At 40.2% G+C, this 24,003-nt stretch overlaps 1 protein-coding gene across 2 annotated transcripts in view; it reads left to right on the top strand.

Moving 5' to 3' along the window:
- Positions 1-15,331: 15,331 nt before the first annotated feature.
- CACUL1 (CDK2 associated cullin domain 1) overlaps positions 15,332-24,003 on the top strand; it is a 46,574-nt gene continuing 37,902 nt past the window's right edge. The window contains exons 1-2 of one of the 2 annotated variants that reach the window (XM_064514287.1): positions 15,332-15,865; positions 22,121-22,247. In XM_064514287.1, coding sequence (XP_064370357.1) covers positions 15,544-15,865; positions 22,121-22,247 — 449 coding nt within the window. In that variant the 5' untranslated portion in view covers positions 15,332-15,543. The remainder of the gene's footprint in view (positions 15,866-22,120; positions 22,248-24,003) is intronic. The other variant, XM_026108170.2, reaches the window with a different exon arrangement.

Here is a 24,003-nt window from a genome sequence, read left to right as displayed (position 1 = left end):
TCTGAATTCTGAAGATGAACTGTCTTGTCTGGGGGACAGGCAAGACTTGAACTGGCAGCCCTGTTCTGCACCAAGAGGACAGGGCCTAGGTATGGCTGAAAGACAGGAGCCCAGTTTGCATTTTCTCAAATTAGGTTTTTAGATACTATTTCTGTGAAAAGGTGACCTCGATGACATTGATAAAACCCTGTCTGTTTGCAAACACCACAGAGTGGTGCTTCCCTGGACACACCTATGATGGAAGAGCAGGAGAAGGCACTTTTGCTTGTAGCTCATAATCCTCTGCGGTTGATACCTTCACCGCAAGGTTTCTCAGGCTCACTGTCTTAAGATTCTGCCTCTGTCATTGCCTTCTCTCGCTTCCATTCACAAAACAGCAGCCAACAAAACCCTTTTTGTGCATCTTTTGCATGCTTTTATTCTAGGTGGTAAATGTACTTGTGGGGTTGATTCCAAAAATAAGCATGATTTTCTTTTTACAAATGTTTCGAATGAATTATGCCAAACTTGCCACCTTGTGTTGTCCTTTGCTAAAACTGACAGTAATTGTGTTTTTAATGGGGCTGTCTGGCAAACAGAAACCCAGAAAAGACACCTCTCTTCTCATCTCTCTCATGCTACAGAAGACTAATTTTCACTTTTGATTTAGGTGGATTTGAATAGGTGACCTGTCTGAATGGGAAGATTTTTCCAGTTGCTTCAATTGCTCACTTCTCTAGTGGTTTGATCTTGTTTCCTTTGATGTACTTCTCCTGCTAATCTTCTTGTTAATGACATTGATTCAACATTTTTCTCATATATCTTGCCTTTACTGAGAAGCACCTTGATACAAATCAGCCACTGTTGTATAAGGGTGTTGTTCAAAGCAACACCTGATAAAGCAGAGCAAGGTAGTGCATCAGAAGCAGAATCATTAAAAAGTGTAGGTATCTCTCTCTCTCTCTTTTTTTTTTCTCCCCTCTACTCAGAAAATCACACAAAGTGTATCCTCAGTAGTCAAGAATGCAGGAAGGGGAGGAGACATTTATCACAGCAGCTTGAGTGCTGGAACAGGACCACTTGAAAAGGACAGAGGATAAAAAGCCACAAACCAATATTTCTATGCACCTTCTGCTACTGTTTATTTGGATCTATTTGTTTTGCTGACGTATTTCCCATGTGGCTGGAAATGTTATTTCCTTTGATAACATCAGCAGTTGATGTGTTGCCTGTGTTGTACAGCTAAGTGTATCCTAGGCAATGGCGTATCACTGACTCTGTAAGTGTTTGGTGCTTTAAAAAAAAAAAAGGTGCATGTTCACTTTCCTCTCCCAGCTGTGCACCCCTGTGCGCTACGCACTGGGTTCTGCTGTTGGGTGATACCTTTCTTGCAGAGAAGGAACTGGTGGATAGTAAGCAAATGGCTGTTGACCAAGGGTATACCATTACATTTGTTGCATGAGAGCTCTGGGATTTCACATGATACAAGGTCTCTTGGAATGAATACCATTGAGGTCTAGCAGGTCTATTGCTGATACTGTATGCCAGGCAGTAGTGAGGAGGTGACAGCATCAGTGCAGGGCATTTCTAGAAGCTTTTAAAACTGTAAAGGACCATTGCATCATCAGATCACACATGAGCCATAATGCATCATGCATCAACCGTTTCACTGAGTGAAGATACTTGTAACACAGAGTCCACCACTTTCCTTACCAGCCACTACTCATAATTACATACTTTCACTGGTAAAAATGTATGCCTTAAGTCTAATCTATCTTTGCATTTAATTGCAGTGGTGTAACAAATAGTATACATGTACTCCAATACTGTTTAAGTCTGTACACTTGAAATGCAAAGAATGATAGAAGAGGAAATATTTCATTAGGGACTGTTTTGGTCACAATTATAGTAGTGGAGAATTTAATTAAAAAAATAATACAACACGTATATACTGGCAATGGACTGGTATTTTAACAGAATTATAACTCCTACAGGAAAGACAGGTTTTGTTTTTGATGTGTTGCTGAAAAGTAAGAGGAGAAAATTTCTGTTTATCTAATTCCCTTTCAGTAAATGTTCTGAGAAAATGTCATTTCTCCTAGAAACTCCCTAACTCATGCAGTAATAATTTTAATGAATAACATGTTGCTTTATGTAAAAATATTTTTAATTTATCTCATTATTATTGGTACATGGAGAGAGCAATTATAAATCTTTTTCAAGATTCAGCCAAAAAAATTTCTAATGAATGACAGTATCGAACTATTTATGTTTTGGGAGGAGTAGAAAAGGGAGGGGAATGGAGTAGAAATAGAAAACATTTCCCTGTGTTTTGCTTGCTTTTAGTGACCTAGAAAAAACTTTTTTTTTTTTTTTTTTTTTAGCCTCTCCATAGTTACCAGAATATCCATTTTTCTTTTTTTGTTTTGTTTTGTTCTCAAACCCTGGCACCTGCGGGAGGTGATTTCTGTGCTCTTTGAGCATTGGATCAGTAAATGGAGAAGTGCACATTCTTTCTTTGTAAAAATGTGCAGTCTCCTATAGTTTTTTCTATTCAGCAACTGCTCAAAAGAACATACCTTTTCAAATATAATTCTTGCTATTCAGGTGGTGTTGCTGAACAAAGCTAAAGCTGAATACTAACCTTTTAAAGGGAAATCTTCTCTTTTCAACATGAAGCTGGTTGGATTCCAGTTTGGGCTGGCTACTGCGTCTATTTTTTACAGGATGAAGAAGAAGATACTAAGATAAAGGGACACAAACTGCCATGTGCCGACTGCCATTTCCTTGAATCTTACTGCACACGTTCTTAGAGGAATAGTGAATATGATGATTCAGAAGAGTAAGGGTATGGAAACTGATAAGCAGCCTGGCATGGTGAGGTTCTACTTCAGGAGAATTTTCCTGCCATAGAAGTTTTTCTTTTAATCCTGTCTGACATCTACTTAGTAAACTGGTGGGGGTAAGAGATTTGTTGCTATATTACTTTCTTGTCTTCCACCTGGTACAGTAGCAGCCTGGGCCTGGGTATCTAGATACACTTCTAGAAAAGATAATAAATAGAAGGAACATTGCAGTCCTTTCCGCCACTGTTCTGATTATACCAGGCTAAATTTCATTCAGGTAATGTGAAAAGCCAGAGGCTTTCTGAGAAAATTGCAGAGAAGGAAGAACTTGTGCATAACAGCCTGGGTACACCAGGATTATGTAAAAAGCTTTTATAAAAGGAAGGGTGCTATATCTTTGCAGAGTAGCACGTACAAGTTATGGTACAATCCTATCCCTGATTGCCCAGAACGGGGACCTGTCCAAAATATGCTCTCTTCTGACCCATCCACCCAAGTTTTGTTCCTGTGCAAAGTGAAGAATCAGTGTCAACATGGAGAGGGGCAAGGGCTTCTTATCCCTAGGTCTCAGCTTGAAGGAGCTAGAATGCAGAGGGGATTTGCACTCTGACCTGGGACCTGGAGAGGGCTCTTGGGACTCATTTGAGATATGGCTTCCCAATTCAGTCACAATACAGGAAATCTGGAAAAAGAACATAGAGTTTTCACCACTTGTTTTTGGCAGAAATTTGGAAAGTCCGGGGCCAAGGGAACTGCCAATTTTGAAATTTAAAAATGATCAGTTAACTTGTCTCTGGCATCTAATTCCCAAACATGAATTAGCAGTGTTAGTTCCCTGCAACGTGTTGAAGGGTGATGAAGTTCTGTGAGCTTTTCAAAGCAGTTCACAAACATACTAAATTATAAGCACAGGAGTAGTCTTGTTTATGTAGCTTTTCTTAGCATTGTCTGAAGCATGTTCCCTTAAACCATATTTGACAGGTGAATGCAATAGAGAAAATGTGGTTCTAGTGTGTGTATTGAAAGCAGATGCAGTAAACAGAGTTCAATGGCTCAGAAGGGGGCAGCTATTGCAAAGCTCGACACAGAAAATAAATTACGAGGTGCTGTTTCTGGCCCCTGGCAAAAAAGGCGCATGGTGGAAGACTGACTTGAAAACAATCACTTTAAATGATTTTTGAATTGAATGAGCTGGAGATGTACTGCATTTACACTGATGGATGAGTTCAGAAACTGACTTAGTTCCCCTTATTTTTGTATGGACTTTTCCTTACCTATTTTGCTCACAGAAGAAATATTTAAAAGGAACTTAGAGTCACTTCCTGTCTGTGAAGCTAACCCATTTGGCTGGCTACTTGCTACCTTTTCTAAGTAAACTGGTTACTGCATATTTATCTGCTTCATGTAATTCAACCAAATCCTCCACTGTGATTTAATTATTTATTTTTGCATAGAAGCTAACTTCTTTCATAAAGCAGCACATGAAAGTTCACCTAAAGCATAGTAATTCTCATTATACCTCAACAGAGAACACTTGAGGAAAACCATGTGAAAGATAAGTAGATTCAGTTGATATTTCTTGCTATTACAGTAAGTAGTCCCTGTGCTTTTTTGTAGTAAAATCTTCACATGCCTTAAGCCATGCTAATGAATATACATAAAGAGAAGTGATTTGTTTGCTATTTTCCCTGTGTCCAGTTATTCACTGTAAATAAGGTTTTTTTTTCTCTTGTATCATTTCCTATTCACTATGTTGTCTTGTAGTATCTTTATTACGACATTGACCCTGGGCCACATATTCAGTTGGTATAAATCAAAGAAACTCTATCAATGGCTTAAGCAATTTAAAAGCCTAGTCACTCTGTTCTAGGCTTAGGCATATGCAAAACTTGTGGAGTTTGCAACATAAAACACTATGTATGTTATGGTAATTCTGTTGCCACTGTAATTCTGCCAGCAAAAGTCACCCTGGAAAAGAATCATGACTTAGAAATTGTTGCTTAACAGGAATTACAAGTTTTTAACCATATTAGAATGAAAGAATATTTTATTTGAATTCTGTTTTGACTTCAGGGGAGAGCTCTATGAAGCAAAGATAGGACTGACTTAGAAGTAAAATCTGTCCTGGTGAATCATTTTTTGAGCAGGGAAGGAGCAGCTTGCAAGAAGGAGTAACAAGAGCAGAGAAACTAATTGTCCTGAAGCATAATCTGTTAATGGTACTTATTACCACAGAGCAACTGGGATGGGATTTGATATTTTTTGCAATGTCAGAAGATGACATTTAAAGGGTGCTAGATTTTTAGGAATCCTTTAAAAGCCTCCTTCTCCATCTATTCTCATTTCCTGATAAGGTGTACCAGTGATTAGACACAAATACTTGACAGAAGTAAAGGTGTGAATTTTAAATACTATATCTATTGAACTCCCAGGTATGCTTTTGCATGTTTTCATCATTTCTCTGCATGCTATAAGGAAATTCTATATTTATTTTTTACTTCATTCTGATATGAACTCAGAATTGGTCTTCAGTAATGTTCATCTATGTTTTTGCTGGTTCGTTGCTTCCTTTTATTATGTTATATGTGCTATATGCACAAAGATTCCTGTAGTCCATGGTGAACTTGTGACAAGTGTGCTATTAATTAGAAAGCATCTTGAAGCATAATTTTGATGGAATGAGATCACGGATTAATTTACTCCCTTACTGTTGTAATACAGCAGCTGGTCATGGATCAAGACCCTATTGTGGTGGGGGCTGTTAAACAGAAAGGCAATGTCCGTCCTTCAAAGACTGAAATCTCACTATCAGACAAGAACTAATGAATGGATTATAGGCAGACAGGGATGCAAAAAGAAATATGAGATACTGTTAGTCAGATGGTTTCAGCACACCAACAGCCTAGCACTTAAGGGTTTTATTGACATAATGTCAAAGGAGAATTTTAAGGTGAGATTGGATAATGAGGATAGCTTTGCAGATGCTTATAACAACATGGGAAAAAGCACAAAGGTGCCTGACTGAACATCTTAAAAAGCGGGAGATAATGGCTTTTATAATGAATTGCTTGGAGGAGGGAGTTGCTTCTTGATACTTAATGAAAGACAATAACTAGATCATAAGGAACTTTGCAAGTGAAATTTTTGTTTGATGTAGTAGAAAAGAGGATCCAGAAAGAAACTCAAGAGGGGTCTGACATGGTTTAATAACATGGTTTGTTTGAGTGAGTAAGAGTGGTACATGACTGCATTTGTTGAGGACAAGGGAGAAAAAGATGTTGCTGTAACTGAAGAAAGAGGAGAGAATCTGGTTAGGAGATTTATGTCTTTGGATGGGTAAGAGAAGCTGTATGCCAAAATGTTACTTACACAGATTTTCCAAGAATGTCAGGATATGGGACACAGATGCTTAAGCCAAGACAGTACCCAGGCACGATGATGATACTGCACCCAAGAAAAACAGGTAAGGGAAGTTAATGAATAGGGAGAGAAACTAAAAGCTCTCTTTATGTCATGTTGAGGTTGAGCTTATAGTTTGATATGATGAAATTGTACTACTGCCAGAAAGAAGGAGATAACAAAAAAAGTAAGCAATGGACTGCAAACAGGACCTGAATGGGGAAAAGAGTCTGAAGGTAAGAAATAATTAAAGAAGTAGGAAGAAAATCAGAGGACTGAGCAAAGAAACCAGGCAGGACAAAATTTCAAGTGCTGAATGATGCCAAAGCCCTGAGCAGATTGAGGAGAATGTGGCTGGAATGCTCTTTGTGAAGTTTGATTACAAAAAGGTCACTTGTAGCCTGGTGAGAACAGTTTCAGTTAATCATGAAGTCTAGAGCCTGGAGTTTGTTTACATGTCTTTGTTCCTGACTAAGAACATTTAAAAATCTCTTTATCACTTCTTATTTCTGTGTTTTAAGTATGGCTGTAAAACTCTTTGCACTTGTAAAATTCCTTTCACCCTAAATGATTTTACAGATGGGACGTTAGTTTGGCCAGCTGAGATTTTGGAACAGATCGGGGCAGATGTCAACTTCTGAACCTGAACAATGTAGAACGGAAAGGAGGAAAAAGCACCAGATCCCACAGAATATGTGGGTGGAACTTCTTTTAAGTACAAAATTGAAAATGGACCAAGAAATCACATGCGATAGGCACGATAAGTATAAAAAGACTATCATTAAAACCTTCCCCAGCATGAGAACTTACTGATTCACTGAAAGTTTTTTTTCAGTATTTCCTCTCTTCTTATACTTAAAGATAAGGCTCCAATTTTAAAACCTAGACAGGACAAATTCATGCATTGTCTTCCAGCAGGAGGAACCCTGGACACTGTTTTTCCATTTTCAGAGAAAATACCAAGAATGAGGAAGTTGATATCCAGTATCTAATCCAAAACAAAGACTAGGCGCCAGTTCTGCTGTTGTTGCATGCTGGTGGTTTATGCCAGCCAGATATGTGATGCACAAATCATTTTTCAGAGCTACTTATACGTGAAAGCAACTGAAAGGTGCGATGGGGAAAGTTTTCCTACTCTCTCATTAAAACCTAGGAAGATCTGTTTCTGAAACAGCAAGAGAAGTGCTGCCTAACACTTAAAAACATTGTGCAAGACAAAAAACATTAGTAGGGCTCTATAAGGTAAGGCAGCAAAACATTATAACGGTGGTCGTATTTGTTCTCTTCCCATTTATATATTGTTTTCATTTGTGCAACTACTTTTTGGCTCCCACCCCCAGTCTCCCCTTCCAGATTTTACCCTGAGAAATTCTGTTGTGCCTATCACATACATGTATTCTAAAACTTACAGTAATCACTACTGGTTAGGATGTATCACATATACATAGCCATTATTCAAGCAAATACACAAGTTAAAGTTTTTCAGTTTAAAGTTTCAGTGTAAATCCTATTGGCATTGGTTAACATCAAAATCCTTTGCATTTTTTTCTTTAGAGTGACTTAAATTACTGTGCTTTTATACCTACAAGGTATAAAAGAGGGATCAAAGACTAAAGCACAACCAAATTATAGTGAAAAAGCTTTGGTAGATTCTTAGAAAATGTTACACACTCTGTTATTTAGACTTATTTTAATGCAATCAAACTTTTCATGGACTCATGCATATTCTCTGAATTCGTTTTGAGAAAGAAACAACATACATAATCATACAGTAAACAAAATCTGTTCCGAGTAGTCTAGAGTTTCCTTTTTGCTTTTAGTCAAGAAGCACTTGTTTGATAAATGGTGTGCTTTTAGAGAGCTTACAATAGAGTGCACACATAAGTGGAGGCGTAGGAATGGCAGAAGATTACCAGAAGATAATGGAGCAAGCCAAATGAAAAAACATGATGAAACAGCAGAACATTTACATACTGTTTTGCTTCTTCCTTTTGCATTAATAAAATTCGGGCCATCATGTTTATTGCCAAATGATACACTATAAGCATGTGTCACTGGATGCACTTGTGTGGCTAATGACCTGCACAGCCCTAGCCAGCCCTGTGATATCCATGGAGGAGTGTGCTGACATCTAATGACGAGCGATAAAAAACAGCGTCAGTGAAATGGTGAAATATCTTCAGTAGCCTTTTACCACATAAAATTCACCAGGCTTCTCATGAAGAACCTAAAACCATTAGGGGAGCCAAACTGATATATACACTTTGGCCTCAATGAAAACAAATTGGTGCTGGTTCAGTTGCCCTGGAACACAGATGGTGCATGTTATGCAGGGAAATGCAGCCAGCTCATCCTGATGGGGCAGGCCAGAGCCTGTGCCAGCTTCTGACAGGCAGTTAGCCTTTGAGGGAGGAAATCTCCATGAGAAAGCTACGGCACACTGGCTTGAAAGCCACAGATTTAAATGCAACCTATATACAAGTTGCATAATGTTACCTTTGCAAATTGTATATGTACAATGACATTCCTTTCAGCTGTGAGACATAAAGGCCCCCTGGTGGAAATGGCAGATAGAAAGAAATAGAGCCAGATTTGTTCAGCTATTAGCTAGTCCAGCCTTGCTGTCCAAACATTTTAATTCAGGGATGTCATGAAATAGCTAGACAAGTTTGAATTTCCAGCATGTTTTTACCTGTAATAGATTTTTACGTTCTGAAGCTAATATATTGTCAAAACCTTTGTTTTGTCTAACCATGCACAATATATGGTGCACACTGCAGCTTCAGCTCTGAGTGGTAAATTAGTAAAGGATTTTCCTTCTTACCAGGTCAGAGCCTTGAAAGAGTCTTGGCCTATTGCATATTTCCATTTTGGACTCAGGCCAGGACCTTTTAGATGTTCGAAGCATTCTCTACTGGTAGCTTCAATTATCTTTATTTTTTTTGGTGCATAAGCACTAATGTACCTTGTGCTTTAGATTTTTCACATATCCTGGAGGCAGGCAGCTGGTTTTATAAAGTGCTGAAGACACTTATTTTCAGACAGTCTTTTCTATTGCTTGCACTGGCCCTAGTGTAGTCCAGACATACTAGATCTGACAAAAGGTCCAAGAAACAACCAAAATGAGGTTACCAATGAATAATAGCCAAGGCACTTTGCTATTTAAGTCTGAGTTCATAGTTAGAAGGACTTTAACCCATATCATATACCACAAAAATGCTTTAAGTGTAATTTTGCTGAAAGAGTTGTGCTTTTTGCCAGTGCTGTAAAACTAAATCTGTATGAGCAAAATACATGTGCTGTAAGATTGCAGCATACATTTGTCATCCATCCTTCTGTCATCATGGCTCTGGATAAGCCATTGCTTTATATGTCTAACTGACATAAAGTTTACAGTGTATGTTAAACATAGGCCCCAACCCAGGGAATGTGACTGTGTAGTTCTTTTTGTTCTGCCTATTCTTAAGGGCAAGTAACTGGTATCAGCTGAGCTGCAGGAGGTAACAGCATCACTCTTCAGCTGATCCCAGGTGTCTCCTCTTGCCCCCCTGTGCTGGGGAAGAAGCAATAACCCACTTTTGTTGCAGATAGACTTGAGACAGAACTTGACTCAAGGTTTTTTGGATGTGACTGTGGGGCTTTAGCAGTATATGTCAGAGTTAGAGCTCAAAGCCAGGAGTGGGTTTCATGAGCAATGTAAAAGTGTGTTACTTTTACACACTTCTACTTACCATATCCAAGCTGGCATACTTAATACTGGCCACAAATCATTAGTAGTTAGGTGACACAGGCCCGGCCCTGTATTACTCAGGGACTCAAAAGTAAGTTTTAAGTAGTGGCAGAGAGATTGCCCTTTTGCTTTCACCATCTGGGGCATTGAGATCATGGAAGTTTGCCAAGACAGCCTTGTCAAGCCCTGGTCTGTGTCTCTTTTTTTTCAGTTCTGTACCCATGTGCACAAAGACAAGACTGTGCCATTGGCGCCAAGTGCTGGATGGCTAGCTTCCAACCCCTTCCCAGCTGCTGGGATGCCTCTTGTGGTGGCATGGCTTCTTCTCCCAGCAGTAGATAAGGGAAAGACAGAGCGGTGGCATAAGAAAAGACAAACCTAAACCAAACAGTAGAAACATGGCTATTGTTTAATGGAGTGGGGCAACTTTTTTGCCTCGGTGCTCTGGGTCACATGAGGAGTAGCAAGCCTGAAGAAGATGTTCTGCCACTGAAATAATGCAGACGAGGGGCAGCTGTGACTTTGCCACCAACCATGAAGATACTTCCCTAAGCAAATGCCTGGGGATGGAGCCACCCTTGACTTGAAAATAAAACTGAAGTGTTTCTGGCAGATATGAATGTTGCAAACAAAGTAGCTAGATTCAGCTAGAAGGCAGATGGCAATTACTACATACAATTGACCTGGCCTGAAGACTGAATTATCCTCATATCAAGGAACCGAGTGACACAGACTTTGAAATAATTCTGTTGAATAATTCACGAAGGAGAGAGGGTAACATGCAGGAACATGCCAGCAAGAGGCAACAGGACATCTGCTCCATAGCTTTGGCAAGGACTGTACCCCCAGTCTTGAGCTTAAATGGAGCTCCTGGATGAAGGGGCAGAAGGTTTGTGGATGGGGTCCCCAGGTGAAGCCAGTCAGGGTAATTAAGGTCTATTAGTGCACGCAGGGCACTAAGACCATAGACAAATAATTCACGGAATGAGATCATTAGTGGGAAAAGTTAGGAAAATTTCAGATGTTACACTACTGTAGTCATTATGCTCTGTATACATATTTTGCTAATGTCCATGTTTGGGCAGAGACAAGGGAGCTGGTGTGAAAGCACTATAAACAGCTTTACATAAAACTAGGTTATAGTCTCTTTTTAAGGCTGGAGAGAAGGAACAGTCTTATTTGCCAAATGCAAAAAAAGTCCTTATGTTCAGATGGAACTTCCTATGTTTCAGTTTGTGCCCTTCTCATCTCTACCAAAGGTGCTGTGTTGGCACGAGCACACCCCTGCTGTATTAATGGTGGGCACCTGGGATTTCTTTGCATTCAAAACATATCATTCCTTTTGCTTTCCTTCCGCCTGTGGAAAATGGCAAGGATCATTTCTCTTCAGGCAATTGATTCCTCCTTGTTCTGTGCTTCCTTTTTCTGAACTCTCAGAAAGTAGTATCATGGATGTTAAATGTTAAACAGCCTTTAGTTCTCAAGGGCATATTACATAAGCTGTTTTTTTTCTGTCCAGTAACAGACTGAAGATTGTAATAGAACCAGACAGACCATGTTTACAGACTGTTGCACTTAGTAAAGAAATACTAAAGGTGGTCCATCCATAGCTAACCTTGCAGTACTGAACCTGCACACCTGCATTAAAACATTACACTAATCAGCTAGTCTTAAGTGCTAGTTACTGTTGGAAAGGGTATGTCACAGATTACCACACTGCAGAGGAACTACTGGTTCTTTGAGCTTGAGTAGGTCACCTCTCAGGGACTGTAAGGGCTCAAAAATAACAAGCACTAGAACCTCTTTTTCTATCTGCTCTTCATCAGTATTCTGCAAGAGAATGTCTTATTTGCCATTGAAAGAGCAATGTATCATTCTTCTCCCAATAGAGTGCCGTTTAAGACTTAGCATTTGTACTCTTTTCTTGTCAGAATCATTTTGTTTCTTCACTGCTGTTTAGAACCAGGGCTATAAATCTAGTTTTACATGTTGCGTTAGGGTTTGACTGAAATCCCATTTAAATCAATGAAAACTTACCTATTGACTTCAGTGGACAGGGCACTTGGGAAATAAGGCAAAATGGTCACTTTAAAATAAGGAGGATTGTATCCATGCCATGTTTATGATCAATAGCAATAAACAATACATATATCCTTTTTACATATGCTTCATGTATCATTTACTTGCTTCCCAAATGCACCCGGCTCTGAGGTGGAGGGCAACAGCTGTTACAAGGTACCTATTAATGCTGCTTTACAAACACATATATGAGGGAGAATACCCATATCTGGCTGATACAAGCATTCATATGAAAACTGAAATTACACAAAAGACAAACATGCAGCAGAAGTAAGTGTCACAACCTGCTTCTGAAAGCTAGAAATTTCAGTGTAGAAAGTACTTTTTTAATGACTCACTTTCCATGCCTGCTGTTAGGCAACCTTGATCATTCCTTTTAAATTGTAGTCAAGCTTGAGGCTTCGACCTCAAGTGCTGAACAAGAGAAAAAAAACCCCTTACTTGCCTACATAATTAAATATGGATTTACGTGTCTAAAATGAATACATAAGTGTTAGTATGTAAGGTTAATTGACAGTATTGGATAACTGACTGAGTTGGGATCCTGACCTGTCCTTTTCTCTTATTATTAGAAATTACTACAAGTCTGCTTTCCGAGAAGCAGACTTTTCCAAGAAAACACCTAAGACCACCTCCTCAGGTCACCACATCTAAGACTAAATATGTTTCTGAAGCAGGTCCTCCTCTGTAATTTACACAGTCTTTATGCTTTTCTTTTTCTCTTCTAACTGTAGAAATCCATGAGCTGTTTTCATTATCTACAAACACACAGTGGAATAGGGTACCACCACTGATTAAGAGCTCTATTTTTAGCCGTACAGATAAGGCCTCAGCTCCTAGTAAGTGGGTGTGGATTTCCTCACCTGCAATTAAAAACAGAAAGAAAAAAAAATCTAGGGACAGATGCTAACCCCCTTACCCATATTGTACTTTATAGCACCACTAGCCAGAAGTCAGTGGGGGTATTTCTTGACAAAGCCATGAGTAATGGCCACAAGTGACTCCTCCTGTGTAGGAGGAGGCTGCGAACGGCTGTGGGCAAGTAGGAACCAGTTCCAGCCAGCTCAAACCAGCGCACACAACAGTGGGGAAAAAACCCCTCGTACACCAAAACTTCGGTCACTTAGGGGAACATGGCATGGTCCTGCGGGGATGTGTTTCAGAAAGAAACTGGCAGCTGCGCAGGCTGGCAACATGCTCGCAGAAGGGAGCACCATGCCAAAGGGGGTGCGGACACCCCATGGGCGACCAGTGCTGGGGCAGGGACAGCAAGGGGCAGAGCAGTAAAGAAATGATTGGGAAGCGGGGCAGCAAGCAGCAGTCCTGCACCAGCCCAACCTCCTGTGCTGTGCGTCACTTTCCCGGAGGGATTTTCACGGACTGAGTGTAACCCCCAGTGAAAAACAGCAGGAGTGTAAATACTCTGAACCCATAATCAAAGATCTAATGACTCACTGTCATTTAATAGGATGGAAAATGGAAAGTACTAAATTTTGGGTTGACCAAACCGTTAGTGGTTCACAGTTTTTTTTTAATATATATATGTATTTGAAAAAAATACTATTAGTTCAAATATACAACACAAATGCAATAGGCTCAAATTATTTTCATCACTTGCCTTTATCCAAGTAATTCAAGATGGACCTATTTCAAAGAACAGCAAAATCAGTGGCATCTTCTGTTCTTACAAAATAGGGCAGTTTTGTCACATGCTAAAATAGAAATCAGTGTTTCTGATGCTCTTTACTTTTCATAAATTTTGCAAAGAAGACTAGGCATTTTGCTTTTATCTAAATTTTTCACTTTTGTTTTTCAAGTAGCAAAAACCAACACAGTAGAAATATATTTTCAGTAAAACCTGTCTTCATGTCCATTCTTTCCCCATAGCAACCTGAACATTTAGTTGAAAATGAAAATAAGACCTAAAGTAATTATACTTGAAGGAAACTAGACAATATTTTTAGTTTCTTTTTTTTTTTTAGCTGTTACATTGGCAAGGAAAATACATAGTTTCATATATTATTTGTGCAGGCTTTTCCTCAATAATAGGACAAAACCCACTGTAAAATGGTAAGATTTTGCAAGTCTGTTAAAGATCACAAATTAGTAAGAGTTAGAAAGATAGTATAACATCTACAGTGACGTTAAAATAACTAAAAGTAATGGGGATTTTTGAGTTGGTGGCATCTTTTGACTGTTCTATCCAAACACTATATGTAAAAGCAGTTTCCCACTAGAGGGAGATGTATCCAAAAGGCCTGAATACGAATGCCAGCTAAGCCTTTCCACTTCCCCCCCCAAAAAATCAAGTTCAGCAGGTCTTGCATTAGTGCTGACAGTACAAATGATAAATGATAGAGAAATTCTGAAATTCCTTTTTCTCCCCTGTTCTAAGGGAGATAGCTTGTCTCTTTCTGCACTCAGTTGTGGCCCAAAAGAAGGGCTTGGAACATCTTGACTGAAAACTGAAGTCTTAACATGAAAATGCACTGTGTTACTTGCTTGTGGCATATGAATAGCAAGTGGGCCTGTGGTTTTAATGCAGAAAACACTTTAAAAAAATTTGCCTCATCTGATAAATGACATTTTCCCTCTAATTCTTTAACTCCCAAGTGTTCAAAAATAGGAAGTGGCTTAACACTTGAATGGGTTGGTTCTGGAGAAAATACATTATTTGCTTTCTTGTTTTACAATCCTCTAGCTTTCATCTTGATAACAGATCCAGAATTAGAAATGTAAATATAAAAGGCAAACAACAAAACTTAGCAAGCTCCCTCACACTTTCCGATTATGAAGGATTCATTCTACTGTTCTCTTTTCAAATCCTCCTTTCCCATGCAGAACTCCAGGAATCAAGACATTAAAGACCAGGCCAAGTCGTGAGTTGGGATTTAATTACAAACAGATAACAACGCCTGCTTCATCCATATTTTGCCGGCAACTCCCATCTGTGTGTTTGCTGCAACCAGTGCTGTTCTGGTGCACACCACCCCGGTGTGTACGGTGCACGCAGGCTCGTCCCACTCCCGAGCGCATCCGAGGCGAGGGCCTCGCCCGGGGCACCTTCCTCCCCGCCCCACGGGGTGAGAGGTCTCTCCTCCGCGGGGTCCCCGCCAGCAGGCGCCATCCCGCAACCCCTGAGGGCACCCGCTCCCCGCCCTAACCGCCCCAGGGTGGTGTCCCACAGTGCACCGCGAGCCGCTCGCGCGCCACATGACGACGGCGCCACTGCAACTCCTCCCCCGCTCTGTCGCAGCTCCGCCTTGCTGAACTACAACCCCCACAGCGCCTCGCGGCCGGGTTCCTCGCTTTCCCGCCCCTTCCTCCGCCTGTGGCAAAGTGTCGTGGTGCGGCGCTTTACGACCGGAGCCTGCGCTCGGCGCCGCGCCGCGGCCCTGCGCGGAGCCGTGCCCCGCCGGGCGGTGTGCGGGCGGCCATGGGTGGCAGGCGGTGATCCCCTCCCCTGCCCTCCGCGCCGGCACGCAGCGGGGGCCGCCCTGCGCGAGCGGCATGGAGGAGGAGAGCATGGAGGAGGAGGGCGGCGGCGGCGGTTGTGAGGCCATGATGGACGACCAGAACCACAACAACTGGGGGGCCGGCGGCTACGGGCGGCACCTGCTGGGCCCCGCCGCGGCGCCGCTCGGCGACCGCCTCCTGTGCGGTGCCGCCGGCGGGCTGGGCCCCGCCGGGCCGCCGGCTGCGCCGCAGCTCCCCATGGCGCCCGAGGCCAACGGCGTGCTGAGAAGCTGCGACCCCGCGGGTACTGCGGGGAAGGGGGGCGCCGGAGCCATCGCCGCCGCCATCAACATCAACGCCTCGACCTCCAAGTTCCGTGAGTGACTGCCTGCCGGGCCGCCCCTGCCTTCCGCGGGCCCCGCCCGCCCCTTGCGTGCCTGAGGAGCCGTGTCGGCCCCGCCCGCCCCGGCAGGGCTCGGGTGGCGGTGAGACTTCGCCCCTGAGACGGCTCTGCGGCACTGTCACCCTCACCGGTGTTAGCTAGGGGGGTCTGCTGCTCCTCTCTGCCTTCTGCACTGCTTCCCTTCAGCTGCCCTTTACGTTCTCCTATGCTTGTGACTGGTCTCAGGCCTGTCCTAAAGCAGGCCCATTAAATGGCCTGAGAGTTGTTTTGAGTTAAAATGAAATGTGCTAGCACGTATTGATTTCTTAGAAGGAGAAAATATCATCTCTCTTGCATGCTTCTTAGCCTCTGCTGCTGCTTTCCTGTCATGGTGAGGAGACATGTTACATTTGAATGTTGGGTGTTAGAACTGGAAGAACAAGTGTATTCTGGGTTTTCAGAACTTTGCAGATACTATTATCTTTTCCTGAAGCCTTTTCCTGAGCCTCTAGTGGCTGTTAGAAAACTTGGATTTGGCTGATTAAAAATGTGTGGAAATGCAATTGCCATTCTGAAATTCTGATGGGAAACCCTTCTTTTTCCTTTTTGTTGTGCCAGCTCACCTGCACAGCTTTTCAGCAGCTCAGCTTTGGAGCAGATCAGAAATTAGAAGTTCAGGCTTCTAGATTCCTGGTTCTTTGGTAGCCTAGGTTGTGACTGTAGGCAGGTTGCCAAGGCCAGCTGCTTTGAAGTTAAGGCTCCCAGACACCTTGAGCTTTCTGGCTCTCTGCCTGTCTGTCAGGGCTCCAGGTACCTAGGGGTGGCTTGTAAACATTTGAGAAGGTTGGAATGAAACTAAGCTGTTGAATTCCCAGTCCAGAAGTTTAGAGAGTAGAGTTTTTGTTTTTATTTCAGAATGAAAATAGTTTTTAAACTTTGGAACTTCCCCAAAATGGGAAGGTGACTTTCCAGCTAGCTTTACAGCTTAAGTCTGAGTGGGAGAAGAAACAGCTGTGCATGATTTTGCTTAGTGTGTGGTTTTGAGTTCTTGTTTTCACTTCTCAAGCATCAGGATCCCAACACAATATCTGTCTTACTGGTGCCGATAAGTGTGTGTATATATATAATATATATATATTTAAAGAAATTCAAATTCATATAAAACACAAAATTCTCTGAGGTATTGCATTCATTAGAACTCTTCTGTTCCTTTGCCTGGTGTACTTTTGATGTTATGTATGTATGAACAAAACAAGTCCAGTATTTGTGAAGTAGTACAGACTAAAAATGTACAGTAGCTGAGTTTGGATCCTGTGAATTCTAATCCTCATTCTGACAGAGAGTCCCTTAAACTCCCCAGTTTAATTTTTGTATATGGAAATTGGGAGAGAGGTCACTTCACACTTAGTTCAGGTTGAGGATCCTCTGAAGAGGTAAAGGTGGAATGAAAGGGGAAAGAGAGTGTACTAGTTCCCCTTCTGCCTACTGTGTCTTAACAGTGGCAAAAGATTTATTTAGAAGTTGCTTATCAGTCTTAAGTCTGATACGAAAGTTATATATTGTGTGTAATTGATGCTGATGACCAATACAGCTGAAAATGGAGCTGAAAGTTGTTTAGCTGCAAAGGATGCTTGGAAAAAAACCCTCTCTTTCACTGAAGTGTAAGTTGTCTTTGGTAAGATTTAGTATCAGGAAAAAAAAAGTTGAATGCTTTTGACTGTTCGGCATCCATTACTTAGATTTTTTTTTTTGGGGGAACAGAAAGCTTTTCATTCAGCAAAGAAGGTCTCATTCCTTGCTTGTGTCCTGTGGAGGCTTAGTCTTGGACATGTTTCTCCTACAGGTGAACTTCAAAAATGTGGATCAGTTATGATTTCCTATAATCACTTGATAAATTGGAACTCCAGTGAACTTCAGACAGATCCCTCCCTCCTAATTTTTTCCTCCAAAACAAAAAATCATGGCCTGTGTTCTACTGTGTAATTACTTGTGGCATAATGGTTTTGTTCCTGTTTTTAGTTGCAAACTAATGCTGTCTAGTGGGCCCTTTTTTGGTCTAATTCAGCTTACGGAGTAATGGAGGAAGAAGATTACATGGAAACCCTTTAAAATCTTTCTAAGAGACCAAATACAGTTCTTTCTTGAAATTTTGGTAAGACTGGTTAAAATCAGATAAAATAATGCATAGTTCATTTAGTGTTTTTTGTTCTCATTAAAAACAACCGAAGAGAATTCTCCATGTTGTATTAAACCTATAACTAAATGTTCATAGTTATGGATTTATAAAGGGATAATGTTATGCAAAATGTTTTTTAAAGGCCACTAAGGAAGAAAAGATGAGTAAGAGCTTTTAATGTTTTAAGGGAAACATCATCTATGCTAGTCAGTGAAGCATATCCTAATTGTGGGGAAAATGTAGAGTTTTCCCTTTTGTTTTCTGCATTCCTTTTAAGCTAGGTTGATATCGATATATTTAATCCAAGGTCCCAGTTAGGGTGGGCGCATGTGGCTGTTGAATGTTAGTATATCCATTAAATTTCTGACAACCCAGTCAAATAATGTAGTTTTATGTGGTGTATATGTTTTGTTGTGTAGACAAATTGTCTGATGAATAAAAAGGAGTTAAACTTTATAACCATTCTTAGTACAGACTGAGTAGTGGTATAAGAGAAAGTCATTACAGAACACACAAACTTGCTAACATATACTAGAAAGTGTCGGGGGTATAAATTCTTGTTCTGCTAATGTTTATGACTAGTGAGAAAAAGAAAACAGCAGATCCATAATGATAGCTACAATCTGTAGATTTTTACTGTAAAACTCACAGGCTTCTACTTGAAGAGTTGCTAGGCTTCACAAAATACTTTGGGATTGTAGTGAGCATTGCTACTTAAGCAGTAAAGCATCACGTATTTCACTTTCTGAAATGAAATATTCAAAGCTTCTGAGAGTTGTTGTCTCACCTTTTTTTACTGTTTGAATAATGACAGAAAACTGTCATACCAGTGTCTGCTTCGTTGTCAACAATGTTACCTGCTCCCTTCTTCCCAACCCCCGTTTTTTTAGCCATATATTAAATAAAAAGATGGGGGGGTTATATGTGAACATAGTAAACTTTTTGAATAGGTTTTCAGGTTAAGTTGCCTTCCGTAAATAACAAGCAACACTACCATTAGTATTTTTTGCCATTCTTCTGATTAAAGTTGATATCAAAGAATTTGGTAGCCTAGACAAAATATATTTCAATTATAGCTTTGGTATTGAGATATCTTGGTTATAATATGAAGCTCACAGGTATTCCTTTTCACTTAAATAGTTTTAGTGCCACAACAGTTTTTCTTTGGAGTTTTTCTATGTAAGGAAAAGCAGCAGTTGCTTCTCTAGCTTTACTTGTGATATCTTAGTTTTATGATTTGTCAGAGAATATTGGCTTTTCCTTTCCATTTGATCACAGACTGATTTCTCCCCGCCCCCCACTTGCTGTAGTTGGATAAAATCATGTGTTCTAGCATACTTTGTTATTAAATATGTGTTGCTTACTAGAAATTTATGAATCAAAAGGAAATAAAGCTCCTTTTTTGGAATTACTCTTTTCTTGCAAATTGGACAAATATTCTTTTAAATCTTGAATAGCTAGTATAAGGCTAAACACTTAGGAATGACATTCTAAAAAGATGGGTAATAAAAACTAAAGATGTTTCTAAAGGGATGGTCTGTTTTTCTTTCTAATATTTGTGTGTAATTCCTTTCTTTCCCAGTCTTGATGTAGTTCTTGCAGAGTTCAGAACTGGAGGAAAACTCTAAGTCATCCTTCGCTTTGTGTGTATGGAAGCACTGCCAGTGAAGAAGGCATATTACTGACTTGTAATTGAGAATAATTTGCTTTTTGGATTAGAAGAATGAAAATAGTAGTGACTGTTTGATGCACAGTCCTTGGACTCTTTGTTATATAAACATTATGGTTGGCTCATATTCACAGCTCAACTATGGAAATCAAATGGAATGAATAATACTTATAAGAGTATTTTGAATAAAACAAACTTTTACAGAATGTTAGTCTGAACCCTTCAGTATTTCCCATGCTGTCAGTAAAAGCCCTCTGTCCTTTACCTATTCAGTACTTCTGGTGGGCAGGCCTTCCTGACTCTTGCTACTTTCTTTTCTCTATATTGTAAAAAAACATTGACTCTTCAACAGCCTGTTTAAAAATTTATTTTGCAGGGTTCAATTTGTGCCTGACTCATTTTCTTTCAAATGAGTTAATATGCTTAGTTAATATGCTAAGCCAGATGTGGGTGTAATTATACAGTCAAATCTGAACCCAAAATTTGGACTAATGTTTATACTGACTAGAGTTTAACATTTTCTGTGAAGCAGAGCACTTCTGTGGAGACCCACATTTTTCTGGTGGCCAAGTGAAATACAAATGCTTCAGTTTTGCTATTGACTGTAAGCATGAATCTCCAAAGCTGCTATGCGGAAGCTGCTGCTGAGAATACCTGCCCGGAGCCTGGGCTTTGTAAAGGAAGAGAACTCAGGTCATTGTGAGATAAATGAGAGGGTAAATTTACTGTCAAGTAGCTGCTATGCTGCTCTTGATCACATGGATGCTTTTACATCACAGAGCTGACATGCAGCTTATGTCTTAGTAATTGTTTGTGTACTCAGACTTTTTGTGAACTTTATGACACTTATGGACTTGATGTCAAATGGTAGTGTGCTTTCAGGTTGCAGGCTTGTGTTGGGAAAGCATCCTACAGTACCTGGTAGTGGTGACCTTCACTGTATTGGTTTCTATATGAGATACTGAGCAAGACTGAACAATGTGAAGGGGGACTGGGAGTACTGCACTAAGTTTCGTCACTTAGCAGATTTCTGTCTAAATTACCCCCCAAAAAACATCTAATGGGAGTGTTTGTAATACCTGCTCTTATGTATAGCATTCATATATTTTTATTGTCTCATACCTCTCTTTAGTCCACGTTCTTTTTATGCTTCTCTTTTGTTGTGATGCTGTTAACTGTTCTGTCTGTATTTTCCTGAAATTCTTTTTCCGAATGCTACCAAGACAAAGTGACAGACCAAGCTCTCTTCAAGCCTTAATGAAATTGAGTTCTGAAATCTTGCTTCTCAAAGACAGCAGTGAATATACATTTAGATACCTTGAATAAGGATGCCTTTTAAATATGTATTCCTTTTCAGTGTGGTGTTTAAATTGTGGTGTTTGGAATGGGAACTACCTTCATTCTCTGTTCCATGCAGCGCTGGCCCACCTGTGGAGTTCAAATAAAGAAATGAATTTAGATTCCGTGCACTGGTCAGGTTTGGTACTAAATGTGCTCTTTACTGCTGGTTATTGAGGGCTTTGAATAGCTCACAAGCTATGGTGGTGTGACAAGCCAGCAAGTTAGTCCTGCAAGTCTGTCTCTGGAGGAGAAGGTGCTCTTGTAACTCTTCTAACATGGCTGCTGTTGGAATTGAGCCATATGTACATAATTCAGAAATCTTGCCTGAAAAGAGAGAACTTGAAACTCTTCTATGTCAGCGAAGGCACCCAAAGTGGCTTGGAGAAAAGGGTGCAGTTGGGTGGGTCAGGAGTAAAATCAGGGAGTGATGGGGAACATGAAAGTAAATGCCTCTCATTCTTCATTGGGTTGATTCCTATCTGGAAAAGGTACGACTACTGTGCCTGATGGAGGGGAACTGAAATATTGAAAGAAGTTGTCCAGGTGCCTAACTATGGTTGAAGGCGAAGGGAGTTGCATAAACTTTGAAGCCAAAGAAGCTGCCGGCACCATTGGAGACTTGTAAAATTGATAAATTAGCTGGAAAGGACTAAAACCCACAAATCCTGGCTGAACCTTGTTCTTCTGTATGCAAGAACCTCAGTGTTAGTTGTGGATTCTGGTTTCCTGCAGAGTTGTGTAATTTATTTACACATTTATTTTTACCCTGAGTTGCTTTTATTTATTTTTGTCATACCAGAACTCCCAAGAGTTCATTTTTTCTTATTACATGGGACCCTAAGAGGTATCCGGGCACTAATTTGGCTGGTTTTCTGATTTTTGTAAATATAAAGGTACAGTTCCAATTATAGGCTTTATTTTTAGATGAGGGTACGCTAGCAGAAGTGAATTCTTCCGTTTCTTTGGCCAGCTTATCAGTGTGATCTGAAACCCTTGCTTCTGTTCTTCTAGTTTAACTTACTAAGCATAGTTTTGTCTTTTTTTTTTTTTTTTTTTTTTGCAGTAATGAATGTTATAACAATTGAAGACTATAAGAGCACATATTGGCCAAAGCTGGACAGTGCCATAGATCAGCTTTTAACTCAGAGTCCTGGTGACTACATCCCTATCTCCTATGAACAAATATACAGGTAAGGAAATCTTTAAATGCTACGTGACTGTTGTTAGATTAAATGTTTGTTCTATTTTGCAGCCTATGCATATATCATATTTTGTGTGTATGGGTAGGAAAGGGGAGAGATATAGGATGCTTAAACTGGTTAAAAAAAACCCCTCTCTAAATATCTTTACTTTTCACGTTAACAGGAATAAATGTTAAAGATGACAAATGCATAAATGTTGAAAACATTGACGTTAAAGTAAGCTCCACCACAGTTGTTCAGTATAATACTGTGTAACTATAGGGGAGGAAGAGAATGGTATGTTAGGTGTTTGATATAATGTTTCAAAGGGCTTCTTTGTTGTGTTTAATAGGAATTAATTTGATGCAACAGAAGTGCAGAAGTAAATCAAGGTTACTGAGATCCCTCAGTCTGAACTCTGTGATTTGGGTATTTGATTTTGGACTAGATTTAGTTTGGTTTTCCCTTTGACCAACTGGCCTACTGCACTCCTGGTTAGAGGCTGTCTGAAGGACCAGTTGTTGGTTCAGACCCTTGTGCCTTCATTCTGATCTGGACAGCATTTGATTTGCCCCTGGCATTTGAAGCTTTTGTTTGGTCCTTTGCTCCAAAGGGAATCTAGGTCACTCATTGAAATTGTCTTATAGACTAAGCCAGTGCACAGTAATTGTATTCGTAGGGGAATTTGCTTCAAGAGTACACTACTGCTTCACACCAAATTGCTGACGTAGGCGCAATTTTTAGAGACCTGAGAGTTTCTTAATGGGTTGGATAAAAGGGAAATGTTTTTGTTGATATTCGGTGTAGGTGAACAGATATCCAGGGTGTAGGTTAATAGGAGGGAAACTGGGGAGAAGCTGCTGCATTTTACTGGCCAAGATGCCAGTAAAACCACTGGTCCTTGCTAGCACAGTAAGTAGCACTGCTCTCTTCCCTGTCATCGTCTTGCACTCCAAAAAATTACACAGGCATCTTGGTCACTTGTTACTCTTTTTTGAGGCTTTGAGCCTCTCAGCCCTACTGTCTCCTGCCTGCATGCTCTTAGCTGTTTTCTCTCTCCAGTTTGAAGCTTTAGAGTAGGGACAAAACAAACTTTACTTTAAGTACTACTCAGAATACAACAATGACAGGTCTTCCCTTTTAACTCCAGTTGAAAACTTCAATAAACTTCTCCATTCCACTCCCAAATATTTTGGAACTGTTCTTAACCAGGACTCAGGTAGCAGTATCTGTATGAATAATTGAGATGATCAGTTTGAGTTAAGAGAAGCATTGAAACTTCAATGTAAGCAATCAAAATCTCTCTGCATACGGAAATCAATAAGAGTAAAGCTGACATTTACTGATTGTGATCTCTGCTAGACAGTAAGCATGCAAAGTCAATGCTATAATGTCTAGAATAGGTCTATACCTAGTCATGGTTTGCAGATAAATGGATTTTATCTTTGTTATCTTTTTACTTTTCAAAAGTTTTTATATACCGAAGGAATAACACGTTTTAAGTTTCTGCTAGATAATTTGTATACATCGGGGCAATACTTAGTGTTGTTTTCTAGAGTTCAGTGTTACTGATAAAGCTAGCACGTCAATTTTTGAAGTTTTCCTAAATACTATATATATGGACATAATTACTCTGACACACCCTCTTCTGAAAACTGAGGGATTTTTTTTTGTTTTTCAGAAAGTGTCTCTTTGCTTAACTTAAAATCTAGACAAAATAGATTGAGGACAGAAGAAAAACTGCTTTTTTTGTTGAATTCTAGTG

This window comes from Dromaius novaehollandiae, chromosome 6, assembly GCF_036370855.1.
Source record: "Dromaius novaehollandiae isolate bDroNov1 chromosome 6, bDroNov1.hap1, whole genome shotgun sequence".
In the NCBI taxonomy this organism is placed as follows: domain Eukaryota; kingdom Metazoa; phylum Chordata; class Aves; order Casuariiformes; family Dromaiidae; genus Dromaius; species Dromaius novaehollandiae.
This window is presented reverse-complemented; position numbering and strand designations above follow the sequence as displayed.